We start from the raw sequence: 15,126 nt of genomic DNA on the forward strand, positions 1-15,126 counted from the left end.
ATTGAAAATCATGGACTTAATCCACAAAAACTTCACTTCTCTAAAACACTGATGTGCAAAACTTAAGGAAGATAGTAAATTTCACATAATATGTCAGTGCCAAGAATCATAGCTAAGAGAAACGTGGACCATACATAGAAAGAACTGCTACAGCACAGAACAAGAAGCTAACTGAAAGACATACCCAGTGAGATGAACAGAAATGCCACTTTAATTACACTGAAGTCACTATGATTTATGTTGATCCCCTGGACATTACAAAAGGCAGGGCATAGTTCTTACAGAGTGTGAGATCACCATGTGTGCTCTGCAATATGCTCCCATACTGCACAAAGGTAAATATTTTCCAAACGCCCTTCTCTTTTTCACCTTTTAGCTGTCATAATTTAAATTTTGTATTTCCTAACTGTGTCAGAAGGGCAGAAATCTTCACTTCCTGTTCCTTGATTTTTTCCAGTCTTTCTGGCATAATCTACAATTCCATGGAAGAGCTCCACTGGTAATTCCATTCTCTTTCCCACTGCAGCTGCCCTAATGAAACCATAACCTAGAGTTTTCACAAAACACTACCTGTTTAATTAATCTGCAGCAATATCTACCCCTTACCATACGTGGCTGGTTGATTGTAATGTTAGATACAATGAAACAAATGAAAAGGAAATTTTTTGTGTGGTTCTCGCGCACAAATGTAGGCATAAAATTATGATTGTAGGCACAATAAGCTCTTATACTTTTACACTGTTTTACCTTATTTCACAGGACACTAACATCTACACTAATGTAATTAGTGTTATGTTTATAACAACAAGAAACATTTAAAGGTAGCTTTTGATCTCTTATTTAAGTAACTATTTATGACAAAAGAATTCCAGGTCAAAAAATGTATGATGGTACCTTTAGCCATAGAAAACTTGCCTTAATATATTCATCAGACACTGGAGAATTTAAGACATTCAGATACGGGAGAATTAAAGACATTAGATTTTTTAAAATTTCACATTTACCCTCCTCATAATGCTTTAAATTTCAGTGACAATGTCCTTCTCCCATGCTTTGTGGAGCTCAGATATACACATATCCATAATGTTTTTAGAAACTATAACACCCTTACTGTAATTCAGAATACTGTACAGTTGTATGAACTGCAGTTGTTGGATATTCACCATGTGCTTTTCTTTTGGAGAATGGATAATCTATCAGTGTGTAGAAGTTTCTTCAATGAGAGTACTGTTATGCAGATGTTTCACTGATTTGAGTGGCCTGATCATAAATTGTAAGCCCTTATAAAACATACTTTCTCAAAACTTCTCTCTTTTCTTTTGAAAAAATTAAAATATTTTGACATAATAAATGTATCCTGTTTGTTGTTTTTGCTCTTTGCTTATTCAAAAAGGGGAGGGAATCTACTCTTCCTGTTTCTCATTACTAGTTGTTGGTTGTTAATACTGAACATCATATCATCTGAGTCCCTCCCAGTAGTCTTCCACTTTTTATTCTTTTTAATCACTGAGTAAGTTCTTCACTTAATATTACTACAACAACTTCAGTACCTGATTTTTTTCACCATCAGTCTATTTTCACCATGACTATACAGTAGGGATTTGCTGTGGAGGAAAGTATTGGTGTGTGTGTGTGTGTGTGTGTGTGTGTGTGTGTGTGTCCTGCAGCTATGAGAAGAATAATAGCACAATAGCAAAAATCTAGTGAGATTATCTGGACCTTATGTGCACTTATGCACACAACATTCTTCTGGAAGACATACTCATTTGTATGTAGAACACGTGAAGCATTAAAACCATCATCTTAACTTTTATCTACTTTTTATTAACCCAGAATTTTTGGACTGACAAAGTATGTCATTTTACATGTATATGTGCATATACTATTACATTTTATAGTGTTCCTTTCAATGAAGTTCACTTCTAATTATTTAATATGGTTAATTGTTTCCGTTTGATATTTCAATGAATCAGAAAGTAATTTTGTGAATGTAATAAATACTTTCCATTCATGGTGCATAGTGCTCCGAATCAGATTTCATGTTGTTGCATGGCACTGGCATGCAATTTCAGTTTTGTCTATTTTTGTTTTAATCAGTTTCTGGGGAAGATTTTGTAATTAATTCATTACAAAATCTAATAAAATCATTACATGACACACTGCTTCTCAAACTATATGATTTCTATTGCTGCTTAATGTCACAATAGTATGATTGTTAATCAGTGGAATTTTGGTTTCAAAATAAAATATTTTGCTTCAGTTTCAGTTGTATTCATTATAAGAAACATCTCATTAATAAATGAACTAATATGCACTGCCTGACAAAATAACTGAAGCAAGCAGAACACAGTGTCAGACATCATTGTAACTTTGTACATGTACACAGCAAATGGGCATGTAAATGATTAGAGTTACAATACTCTGTGACAGGCAGATCAGCCACCACACTGCATTAGTGTTGTTTGTGTTTAGCATTGTTACCAGGCCTTGTAGGATACCTAAGGGATGGCAACAGAGTAAGATACTGAATGATCGCTGTGAAGGACATGGAGATGTTGCATACTTGTGTAGAGACCACGTCTGCAGCATATCACAGAGTTTCAAAGGGGCCTCATGGTGGATCTCCATTTGAGCAGTTGGACTAATTGTGCAATATCCACATTTTTGGGGCATTTGGATGTGACAGTGGCCCGATACTGGACTACACGGGAACATAAATATTCAGATTTGTTGTCAATATTCCAGTCAACCATATTTGAACACCACAATGAGAGGTTTGCTATATTGTGCACCAAGCACATCATAACATCTTCATATCTACATGTGCCTTCTGAGAACAAGTAATTTGTGTCATCCCACATTTTAGTTGAAAACTAACAGCAGTGTAACTTGAGAATTACTGGTCCATGTGTAGGCTGCCATTAACACCACAACACAAAATGGTGTGTTTACAGTGGTATCATGGCTGGGAAGCATGTACAGTTGATGAATGGCATCACATTGTGTTTATTGAAGAATCACATCACAGTTCTAAAGTACCCTGGATGGCCATCTGAGGTTAGTATGGGGTCATCCTGGAGAAAGGTCCCATTCTTCCAATGTTTTTGGAAAGAACAATGGTGTTACTCCTGATGTCATGGTGTGGGGAGCCATCGAGTATGACCACAGGTCATGACTGGTAGTGACTGAGGAAACTCTGATGGCACAGTGGTACATCAAAGACATCCCGCATCCGCATGTGTTACCTGTCATGTGAAATTGTTACGGTGTCATTGTATAATGGGACAATGTAAATGGTCTGTGTGAGGCACCCCTGTGGCTAGCAAGATTTCCAGATCTCCTTGATAGAACATGTGTAGTGCCAGCTCAGCTCAGACAGCAATTCTATCCTGGTGCCAATATGCAAGATATCAAGGACCAGTTACAACAGTTGTAGACCAGCATGCCTCAGGAAAGCGTAAAATAGCTTTGTGACACCTTTGTCAACGAAATTGGTGCATGCAATCAGACTAGAGCAGGTGCAAGTTCACACTGACAGGTGGGCTCATACTTCCAAGTTTTTTGTAAATCTGACTTGTTTTTGTAATCACTAAAATAACATCACACACCTTCTCAACCCTTGAAATTTCATTTCATTTCCTCTTCCCTTTCTTGGGCTTCACTATTTTTGTTTAGATAGCACAATTCCCACACCACCCCAGTGAGTAATTTAGTTCTTACAAAATTACACTACTGCAGCTTGAAAAGAGTTTGCTGTCAGATATTAGGATGATAACAACTGAAGATTTGATGCAGTCACATGAGTAAAGTCATTTGAGCTTATATCTTTCCTACCATCCAAAACAGAACATCACCAACTGATTATTAACAGAATGAACATCCAGCCCCAGTCCCCTCCCACAAGTAACTTCTTTCCTATAAGAACACAACTAGCTAAGAGCTTCTTGAAAATTCATAGTTAGATTAGTTGTGCACACAGCATGTATAATTCTTGGACCTTTTGAAATGAGCACACCACCATTTGACTGTATTGTTGTTTATTTAATTCCAACCCAGGTTTCGACCTTTTATGCCGTGTTCAAGTGACTGAGTTTATCTCATTAAGAAACATTTCATAACATCAATCTCAAAATAGGCCATAAATTAAGAAAAATATAATTATAAATATTGAATAATTAATAAATAATTTTATAAATATTATATAATTATAAATATTATATAACCAAATAATTATAAATATAATTATAATAATTATAAATCAAGAAAAATATTTTTTTTTAATTTATGGCCAATTTTGAGTTTGATGTTCTGCATTATATGTTAATGACATAAACTCAGTCTCTTGAAAATGGCATAAAAGGCTGAAACCTGAGTCGTAATTAAATAAACAACAATGCAATCAAATGGTGGTGTGTTTATTTAAAAATTATTGTATAACTGTTGCTCAACAACATCAAAAACGTTTGCTTACCTTTTGAGATTCTGAAAGCTCTTTTTGCAGTTGTCTGATGCTTGTGTTAAGGTGGGCAAGCTCACCTTCTCTCTCATCAAGCTTCTCTTTTATATCATCACACTTACTTCTCAGAGTTGAAATCACAGTTTCAAGTTCTCTAACATCAGCTTCATACTGCTCCTTAAGTCTCCTAAAATTTAAGATGACATTTCCTTAGTAAACAGCACTTGTTCCACTTCACATAGCACAACCACTATTTTATAAACATTCTTTCCAGTTCTCTCCAACAATAAAAACTGGATAAAATATTTCTCATGCAATGTAACTAATTTAGAAAGTGGGAGAGAGGTGCTGGCATACTGGTACTTTCAGCTGGATTGTGATGCATACCTGGGGAGTCCTGAGAGTAAGAGCATTGTCCACGCAGACAAGTGTCAAGTGGTAAAGTCTAAGTCCTGGTCCAGCACACAGTTTTAATCTGTAGAGCCTGTAGGGAACTTTCATTTGGTTATGTAACTCACAGGGTAGACTGCTTTCATCCTGTTGCAGTCAACTTCTATTTAAAGCAAGCATGTAGTGCTCTTGGACATTTAATTTGATTTGTTTGCTGAAGTTCTGTATTGTGTTAGTGTTTTGCATACATGTCAGCTGCATTTATCCTTTGTCTATTACATGCTTCACTAAACTGGTGGATGATTTGATATAAACTTGATTTTCAGATTGCTAGGTTGTTCTCAACTGAAGCCAGAAGAACTTGTATTCTGATTGACAGAAATGGAAAAAAAATTGAGTTCAGTTTCTATGCCCCCCCCCCCCCCCCCACAATGGTGCCTTTTACACATACTTCTCTCTCTCCCCCTCTCTTTGATATATACAGTAAGCACTTTTCACCAACAATTGTCATTTATAATAAGGGTCCTAACATGCATTTCCAGTGTGTGTTATGGTGTAAAATGGAAGAATGAGATGATATTACTGCTCTTTATCCACACATGCATTGGAATCTGTAACTCTTTGATTTTATAGGATATTTCAGTTTTTCTTTGTTGTGCACAGTTTTGGCAGGAATGTGATGTGAAACAGACAGTATTGGTGGGAACAATATGAAATAGACAGTCTTGATGGAAGAGCTATTGTACATGGAGCTAATGTGTTTTTATAATACTGCAGAAGACAGAAGTATCTAGTCTTAATAGTTCATTGTGTGCAAATATTAGTGAATACAATTGTCTCAAAGTTTAGAAACTTTATTTCTTTCAGTAATCATTGGAAGCCACCTGAATAACATGATACATTCACCAATTAATGTTTCTTTGTATCAGAAATAGGATCCAAAATCAGCATCATATCCCACAGAAGACAATAAGTGCACCAAAGAAATAGAGAGATATGTAATATTTTATAACTCTCAATGTGGATGACGGATTAGATGCAACTTACAAAAAATAAATGATAAATATCTGTTTTGAAGACATATCATTGAACATCAAGCACTGAAGAGCTAATTACATTACATAAAAAATGACATATTAAAAAAAATTCAAAACAGTTATCAATAAGATGGCCTATAGATTATCACATGCCTTAAACTTTCATAAACAGAAAATATCACACCACTAACTCAACAAGAAGGAGCAGAAATTGTAGATCATACATAGACAAAAAATAGGTTTACAGAGTTAAGTAGTATGCAAGCTGTTAAATGAACTGCCCCTTCTGATTCTTATCAACAGTCAGACTGGTTCCTTACAAATGTTAGTCTGTAGTTTTACTACCATTCCTAGTCACTGATTAAAATACTGGAGTGACTCCTTATGGCTTGAATCAAATACAATACAAGAAATACTCTTAAATGTAACTTTATCGGTGAAAATAAGCAATTTTTGAAAATATAACTGGATAGATAAAAAATCTAGCCACCAAATGGTGGCAGGAGAAAATACATATAAAGATTAAATAAATGTGCAAGCTTTTCAAGACAGTGGGTCCTTCTTCTGGCACAAAGATTAAAAGGGAAGGAAGAGGGATGAAGGTAAAGGACTTGTGAGGTTTAGGAAATGGAGGGACTTACAGAAAAATTCCCCAGAACACCATCTCTGGAAAGACTTACCAATCAATGTTTCTTTCTCTTCTCTGTCCAGTAAGTCTCCCTTGACCAGGTTGGTGGTTGACTTTTCCAAACTCTCCCCATTTCCTAAACCTTGGCAGTACCTTTCCTTCACACTTTTCCTGCCCCTTCAACCCTTCAGCCAGAAGGAGCCATTGGCTCTGAAAGCTTGCACATTTCTTTAACGTTTATATGTATTTTCCCGTGCTGCTACTTGGTGAGTTGATTTTTTTAATCTCTTCAATTATAATACATTCTTAAATGGAAATGAAATACAACAGACAAAGCTCTAAAAAGTTTAATGAACATTTACATAATTATTTAAAGTAACATACAATGCCTTTGCTTCTGCTGCTTTTTCAGTTTCTGATTTCATTCTTTCACAGTCTTCTTCCAGTTTTTCAATTGCTTTTTCAATTTCTCTATCTCGGTTTCTCTTATATTCTTCTCTGATCTCTGTTTCCTTTTCCAGAAGATACAATTTCTGCATCTTTTCACAGTCATGCATCCATGCAGCCTTCTGCATTTCCAATGTTTCTCTCACCATTTGCAGTTCTGTCTGGAAATTTGAGGACAAGTGTTATAATTTGGCAAAGAAATGGTTACACATTGAAAATTATATTTTTACTGCCAACCTGATGCTTTATTTCAAGCTGTTTTACAGATTCACTCCACTTGCATTCTAGCTGCTTTATTTCTTCCAGTTTTTCTGAATTTAGGCTCTCTTTAAGCTTTCTCAACTCGTCCATATGTTTCTTTCTTTCTTTGGTAAAAAATTCCTTCTCCTTGGAAAACTCTGCAAGCAATTTGTTTCTTTGTTGTTGTTGCAATTCTTCCAGCTCTTCAAGTTGTTTTTCATACCTAACAAAAAAGCATTAATTATGCAATAAAAGTTTAGGTGGCATTACACTGCACTCAAGACAATTTACTCGTCGGAAGTCATCAATTATTTTAACATTGCCACTATAGAGTGTACAAGTCTCTCACACTGGTGTGTGTGTGTGTGTTTAAGGGTTGGGGGGAGTACACATGCTTGTGCGAAGCTATAGCTGCCAATGCCATTTCTCATAGAGATTCCAACCATGCCACTAATGCTAGCATAGGCTATTTGCAACATTGTGTATTAATTACTTCCACAATGAATATTTCGCCATGTTTCACCATGTAGTGAAATATGTGGTATACTGAAACTTCCTGGCTGATTAGGACTGTGCTCCAGACTGTGACACACACCTAGAAAACTTTCAAAGGCTGTAGCTAAGCCTTCTCTCTGCAATTTCCTTTCTTCCATCAATCTGAATCCAGTTAAGGATGCAGGAGAGCTTCCATGAAGTCTGGAAAGTAGAAGAAAAGTACTGGCATTTGATGAATCTGTGAGAGTAGGTTGTGAATCATGTCAGAATAGCTTACTTAGGAAGAGCATTGCCTGTGAAAGGTTCTTTGTTGAGGTCCTGGTCTGGCGCTGTTTTAATCTGCCACAAAGTTTCAATGTGTATCACATTCTATTATTTTTTATTACAATCATGGATTAAACATTCCAAAAAGCACTTTTCTTAATTAGACATGAAAACTGTCTCTAGGTACACACAAGTTGCTCAGATTTTCCTGTTCATATCAAGAGGAAAGAAATATTTTGGATCTCTATGTTATGTCACACACATGATGAGTGTTTTGATGAATATGGAAATTATTAATTCCCTTGCTTTTTTTCAGTTAATGACTACGCAAAGCTTCTGTAAAGTCTCCAGATTAATCCATGCTAATTTGTGTGACATTCAAAAAGCAAGAAGTCTTCATGAAGAGATACTCATTACAGATTTAGATATCTGTTGGACAACTACCATCAGTTCAGCAAATTCTTCCCCAAAGAGGTTACTACACACAAGTAAGTTGTTATTCAGGGCTGCATATGAGTATAAGATAGGATGATATTCACTTTCAATCATAAAACAGCTAGGGGAAAAAAAAGACCAAAAAGCTTCAGAGACTTAGAAATGGTTTCTCATAACAGACATATCAAAGAGACTGTTTTATGTGCTGTTATGTTTTCATAATTTCCAATAACTGGTTTTATGTCATTTGGTTATCTATCATTTGATCTATTCTGTTACTGGCTACAAGGTTCGTTCTTTATCATGTGCTTAAATTGAAGTCTTCAGGAATAGTGTTGAATGAAAGCTCTACTTTTCTCTAAAGATCTAATTCTTTATGAATATAACTGTTCAGTAGCAAAACTGTGAGACTGACATTACACATCAACCACTTTTCTGATAGTCAGTGGTATTCAATATTATTCTTTAAAAAGAAACACTTACCAGTTTTTTGAAAGATACTGGTAAAACTATTCTCGGACACATCTGGTGGTGCTGTCAACCCTTAGTGGTAACAATCCAGTGACACTGAATCAAAACGAGCACCTATAATGTTTTAATGGGTCTTAGCAGGTTCTTTAACACATAAACCTCTCACATTTCATGTGACAATTTTTAACTCTTCAAAAATAACCAACTGTAAACTTTTTCTATGCGTGAGTCAGTTTACATTGTCAGCCATTTTTAGTTTCCTTCTGCTGTGAAGATTTTGAGCATTTCTCATTTCCTTGATATAGATTACGAGCCCATTAAAAGATAGTAGATTTTTGAGCTGAAAACTTAATAGACAAATAGAGTAAGAAACAGATGAATAGAATCCTTCTCAAATATGGTGGGATGCTGCTGCATTGGAGACAAAAACATTCTGTAAATTGATTCTGACAGACAGAATAGGAGAAAAGTGTAAACTGCATAGTATGATATGCTGTTGTTGTGGTCTTCAGTCTGAAGACTGGATTGATGCAGTCCTCCACCCTAATCTATCCTTTGTATGCCTCTTCATCTCCATATTTCAACCTGCTTAACTGTTCTCCCCCTCCTACCATATTTCCCTCCAATGCTAAACTGATGATTCCTTGATGGCTCAGAATGTGTCTTATCAACTGATCCCTTCTTTTAGCCTAATTATGCTACAAATTTCTTTTCAGTTCTGTTCACTACCTCCTCATTAGTTATGTGATCTACCCTTCTAAGCTTCAGAATTTCTCTGCAGCACTACATTTCCCTTCTTGTCTGAACTGCTAATCATCCACATTCTGCTTCCATACAAGGCTACATTCAAGTTAAATGCCTTCAGAAAAGACTTCCTTACACTTAAATATGTATTTAAAGTTAACATATTTCTCCTTTTCAGAAACACTTCTATTGCCATTGCCATTCTACATTTTATATCCTCTCTATTGTTGCCATCATATGTTATTTTACTGCCCAAATAGTGAAAAATCATCTACTACTTTTATTGGATCATTTCCTAATGTAAGCCTTTCAGCTCCACCTGATATAATTAGTTTACATTCCATTCCCCTCATTTTTCTTTTGTTAGCGTTCATCTCATATTCTCCTTTCAAGACACTGTCTATTCCATTCAGCAGAACTCAGTTTTTACTTTTTCTGAACTATAATTCCTTCTCCAAATTTTTCTTCCTATACAGATCAAAAAACATTGGGAATAAGCTACAACCCTGTCCCTCTCGCTTCTCAGCCACTGCTTCCCTTCATGCCCTTCAACTCTTTATAACTGCCATCTGGTTTCTGTACAAGTTGTAAATAACCTTTTACTCTCGTATTTTACCTCTGCTACCTTCAGAAATTTGAGGAGTGTATTCCAATTGTTACTGTCAAAAGTTTTCTCCTCTGCAAATGCTATAAATGTAGGACTGATTTTCCTTAACCTATCTTCTAAGATAACTTAGGGTCACAGTATTGCCTTGTGTGTTCCAACATTTCTCTGTAACCCAAACTGATGCTCCCCGAGGTCAAATTCTAGCAGTTTTTCCATTCTTCTGCAAATAATGTGTGTCAGTATTTTGCAAACATCTCTTATTAAGCTGATAGTTCAGTAATATTCATACTTGTTACCACCTGCTTTCTTTGGAATTCTTACATTTTTCTTGAAGTCTGAGGCTATTTCCCCTGCCTCATATACCCTGTGCACCATGTGGGGAAAAGTTTTGTCATGGCTGGTTCTCCAAAGGATATCAGCAGTTCTGAGGAAATGGTGGCTACTCCAGGGGTTTGTTTCAACTTAGGTCTTTCAGTGCTCTGTCATATTCTTCTTGCAGTATACATTCCCTCTCTTCTTTGTCTATTTCCTCCTCCATTTCTATAACATTGCCTTAAAGTTCATTTCTCTCATACATCACTTTTCAGCTTTCTCATCTTTGTTTAGTAATGGTTTTCCATCTGAGCTCTTGATATTCACACAGCTACTTCTCTTTTCTTCAAAAGCCTCTTAATTTTCCTGTAGGCAGTGTTTATCTTTCCCCAACTTTTAAACATCTGAGCAACCTATGCCTGAGCAATGTTGCTGTGCACTTACTACTTTTACATGTTTTCATTTTTCCTACATTGGTTCTTCTTGTTTAAGCCTGTATTATGGTGTTAAGTTCAATTTTCTTATGTTTTCAAGTCAGCAATTGCATATACTTTCCTGATTAAATAACATTCCATGTGAAGTTCTCAAAATAGATATTTTTTCACTGTGAAGATGGTCCATGATGAAAACCAGTAGTTAATAAATGTACTGGACAGAATAGTGTGTATCATGCATTTCTACCTGCAGCATTCAATTTTACCTCTTTGTTCTAAGACTTGAAAAGTGCAGGGGAAGGGGGACGCTAAACATTTCCTTGCACTCACTTAATGAATTTCAGAATGAAGAAATGTATTTCCATATTCTACGCCAAATTTCTTCAAAAATTGTTTAAATTTTTGATAAGATACTGACTGATTTTTCTCTTTGTATTAGATTCATTACACTTTCCATTATAGACAGCATTCTAACACTTTTCTAACAGTGCTCCATGACGAATAACACAATGAAAACAATTCCGTTAATTCTGTTATTCCTTAAGTGTCCTATGAAGGCATGTCTGCTAGCAACCATTGGTACAATCCAAAGCCACCAGTTTTGTCAACACATTGTTTCACAGCATTAAAACTATCCAAAGGTCTTGTTCTGAACCAGGGAAATAGCTCTCATAACTTTTCATGTACAGGTAAGTTGTGCATCACTATGTGATCTGCTCATCATTAGTCCCATTCATATACAAAGACCACCAGATTTCAATTAAATTGTTTTGTTTCTTTTTTATGCGATGGTTCATATTAAAAATGCATCACAAAGCAGCTGTTTTCAAATGATCAGTAGCACTGTCATAACCAAATGCTTTTATCATTTCTACTGCACATTGTTTCATGAGTATTCTATTGCTGAAGCATTTCTGATCTGTCGTTAATTTTAGGGGTACCACATATGGTGTAGTTAAACTCTCTTCCTTTTGGGGCTTGATGGTTCAAGTACCTCTATGATTTCTGTTTTGAACTGAGCCACAAATCATGTCATTTGTAATGTGAGCAGTATCAGTGTCTTGCTTCATGGAGTGCAGAGAAATTTCAAGGAAGATTACTACCTTTGTTTTCTCTCAAGCATTTTTTACATATTAAACATTGGGTTTTTCCTCAGAATTATGTACAAACAAATAATCTCTCACTCACCACTGAAAACACAGTCTGCAGCATTCTTTCTTTTTCATGTTCTCAAGAACTCTAAAGGAAGTATAGCCCCAGTACTTACCAGAATCAAAACCAGAATAATAGCCACAGTAATAACCAAAAGACAACGTGAGCAATGGTGTAGTATGAAGCAGGGAAATCTGAATAAATTGATGAGAGCAAGCAGAGAAATGAAACAGCAATGCCAACCCAAGAGCGTAACCTGCACAAGGTAGCTGCCCCTATTTACGTTCTCTCTTTGATGTGAGTCAAGTGCACACACTTCCAACTTCCACAAAATACTTAAAAAACTATAAACTTAATGTTACATACACATATCATACATTCATTAATACATAAATTTCCTCAGCTTTCTATTGCTGTTCTTGGTTTTTTTCTAAGTTAGATAGTTTGTTCACAAATAATTATTTTGTCCAAGTAAACACCTCTTTGTTCATTGAACAAATGATTCCATGTTAATCTATAGTGATTTAAAGAAGCGACAAAAAGTTTTAATCATGCTAACCAAGCTGAGATTGAAATGATCTTTTCTTGAATCACAGTACAGTACAATACTTCTCTGTTGCACCGATTTCTTTACTTTGGTGGGAAGTTACCTGTTCTAATATAGAAGCAGGCTAGAGGAAATTGGACAAATAGAAAGATCCTGACTTGAGCCCATGACTTTCTGCAAGTAAATTACTTATTTATTTATTTATTTATTTTATTTTCTTGAAGAAAAGACATTTTTTATATATTTGACACTAAAACTGCTATGTATTTACTTGTGGAGTAGTTTTGGACTTTACCCATTTTCACAAGCCACCTATTTGTATTTAGTATATGATTGATGTGGACAGTTCTGTTTATGGCATCACATTTAAATGTATCTCAGATCTTCATCACCTAGCATGATGTGATCCAGGTGATTGTGTCATGCATGACATACTAGCCTGGAAATGGTCAAACATTATTGTCTCATCCTTCTGAGGGAGCTGGCATTTCTAAATTTAATTAAAACTGATCTAACAATAAGAAATAGAAAGAAATTCTGCTCTAGATCCTTACAAAAACAATGATAATGGGGAAAGTTGTAGTTAAATTCCATGAAGCATTCTATATTTTTTCTGGTCATCTGTATAGTTAAATGTTTTCATGTTTAATGTGTTTTGTATGCTCCTATAATTTAACTTTCTTCTTTAACAGCATATCTCATTTTGTAACCCTGGCCCACCTGGCCTTTATTCTAGCAGCTTCATGTGCTGTTTCTTCCAACTGACGTCTCCTTGACTCTTCTTGAAGCAGCTGGGCCTGCTCTCTGAGCTGCTGGGCAGCATCCTGCTGGGCTTTATACATTTCCTTCTCATGCTGTGCACGGAGCTCTGACAGCTCTTTTTCATGTTGTTCTGACATACGATTCAATTCTGGCTCTAATCCTTTCACAGTCATTTCCTGTGAAAAAATATTCACTTAAGAAAGCTCAAAACAAACTAGTTCAATAAATACAGTAAGACACTGCAGATCAAAGATAAGAAGGAATATTATGACAACTATAAAAAAAAATGTGGATGGAAAATAAAATATGGAATGAGGAAACACAACCACTAACAGTATCTACATCCACATACATACTCCACAATCCACCACACAGTGCATGGCAGAGGGTACCCTGTGCCACTACTAGTCAATTCCCTTCCTGCTCCAGCAAGAGAAAAACGACTATCTATAGGCCCATGAACCAGCCCTAATTTCTCGCATCTTCTCTTCATGGTTCCTACCCAAAATGCACATTGGTGGCAGCAGAATCACACTGCAGTCAGCTTCAGATGTTGGTTCACTGAATGTTCTCAATAGTGTTCCTTGAAAAGAACATTGCCTTATGTCCAGTGATTCCCATTTAAGCTTCCTAAGAATCTTCATAATATCTGCATACTGTTTGAACCTACCGGTAACTAACATAACAGACTGTCTCTGAATTACTTCAGTGTCTGTCTCTTAATATGACTTGGTGTGAATCCCAAGAACTCAAGCAGTACTCAAGAAAGGGTCATACTAGTGTCCTATATGGTCTCCCTTTACAGATGAACCACCCTTTTCTAAAATTCTTGCAAGAAACTGGACTCAACCATTCACCTTACCTACTGCAATTCTTACATGCTCATTCCATTTCATATCACTTTGCAATGTTATGTCTAGATACTTAATCCATATTACTGTGTCAAGTAGCACACTGCTAAAGCTGTACTTTATGGTTTTTATTTCCCACTCACCTATGTTAACTTATATTTTTCTAAATTCAGATCTAGCTTCCATTCATCACACCAACTAGAAACTTTGTCCAAGACACCATGTATCCTCTGACTGTCATTTAATGATACACCTTCCCATATGCCACAGCATCATCAGCGAACAGTCACAGGTTGCTGCTCATCTTGCCTGTCAGATTATTTATGTATATAGGAAATAACAGCAATCCCATCACACTGCTCTGGGGCAAAGAAAAAATGTCATAGACTGATACAGAGGTGGCTTCGATGTCAATGAAATTTTCTTTTCATTTTATTCTGTAATAATATAAGGCAAGTGTTAACTTGATCAGCAGTACAGTTTGACTTACATGCTCTTTTAAAGTAGTGTTGTTTTATGATTTGCTCAAATTAATAAGCTGTAATGGATGACACAATAAAATTCTTTGTTTTGGAAAGTTTGTTGCCAATGAAAGTCTGAAAAAAGTTGAAGGCTTATAAGAAGTTTATCCCTTCATTTTCAAAAGTTAAGAAACAGACAGATACAGCAATACTTCCCTTGAACATTTCACACAAAATACGACCTAGAACTGCAGCCACAGATGAAAATTTACATCTACTTCTGAATCCATACTCTGCAACTCATTGTGAATTGCATGGGAGAGGGTGCATCCCATTGTACTTATAAGGGGTTTTTCCAATTCCATTCATGTATGTAATGCAGGAAGAATGACT

At 35.8% G+C, this 15,126-nt stretch overlaps 1 protein-coding gene across 1 annotated transcript in view; it reads right to left on the reverse strand.

Annotated features, from left to right (window-relative positions):
* The window catches only part of LOC124550709 (centrosomal protein of 131 kDa-like), a 113,803-nt gene that overhangs the window by 17,765 nt on the left and 80,912 nt on the right, over nt 1-15,126 (reverse strand). Inside the window, exons 8-11 of the mRNA XM_047125465.1 lie at nt 13,380-13,597; nt 7,196-7,421; nt 6,896-7,119; nt 4,472-4,643 (exon numbers count right to left, since the gene is read on the reverse strand). Of these exons, the coding sequence (XP_046981421.1) occupies nt 4,472-4,643; nt 6,896-7,119; nt 7,196-7,421; nt 13,380-13,597 (840 nt within the window). The remainder of the gene's footprint in view (nt 1-4,471; nt 4,644-6,895; nt 7,120-7,195; nt 7,422-13,379; nt 13,598-15,126) is intronic.

The sequence above is a fragment of the Schistocerca americana genome, chromosome 1 (assembly GCF_021461395.2).
Source record: "Schistocerca americana isolate TAMUIC-IGC-003095 chromosome 1, iqSchAmer2.1, whole genome shotgun sequence".
Taxonomy (NCBI): domain Eukaryota; kingdom Metazoa; phylum Arthropoda; class Insecta; order Orthoptera; family Acrididae; genus Schistocerca; species Schistocerca americana.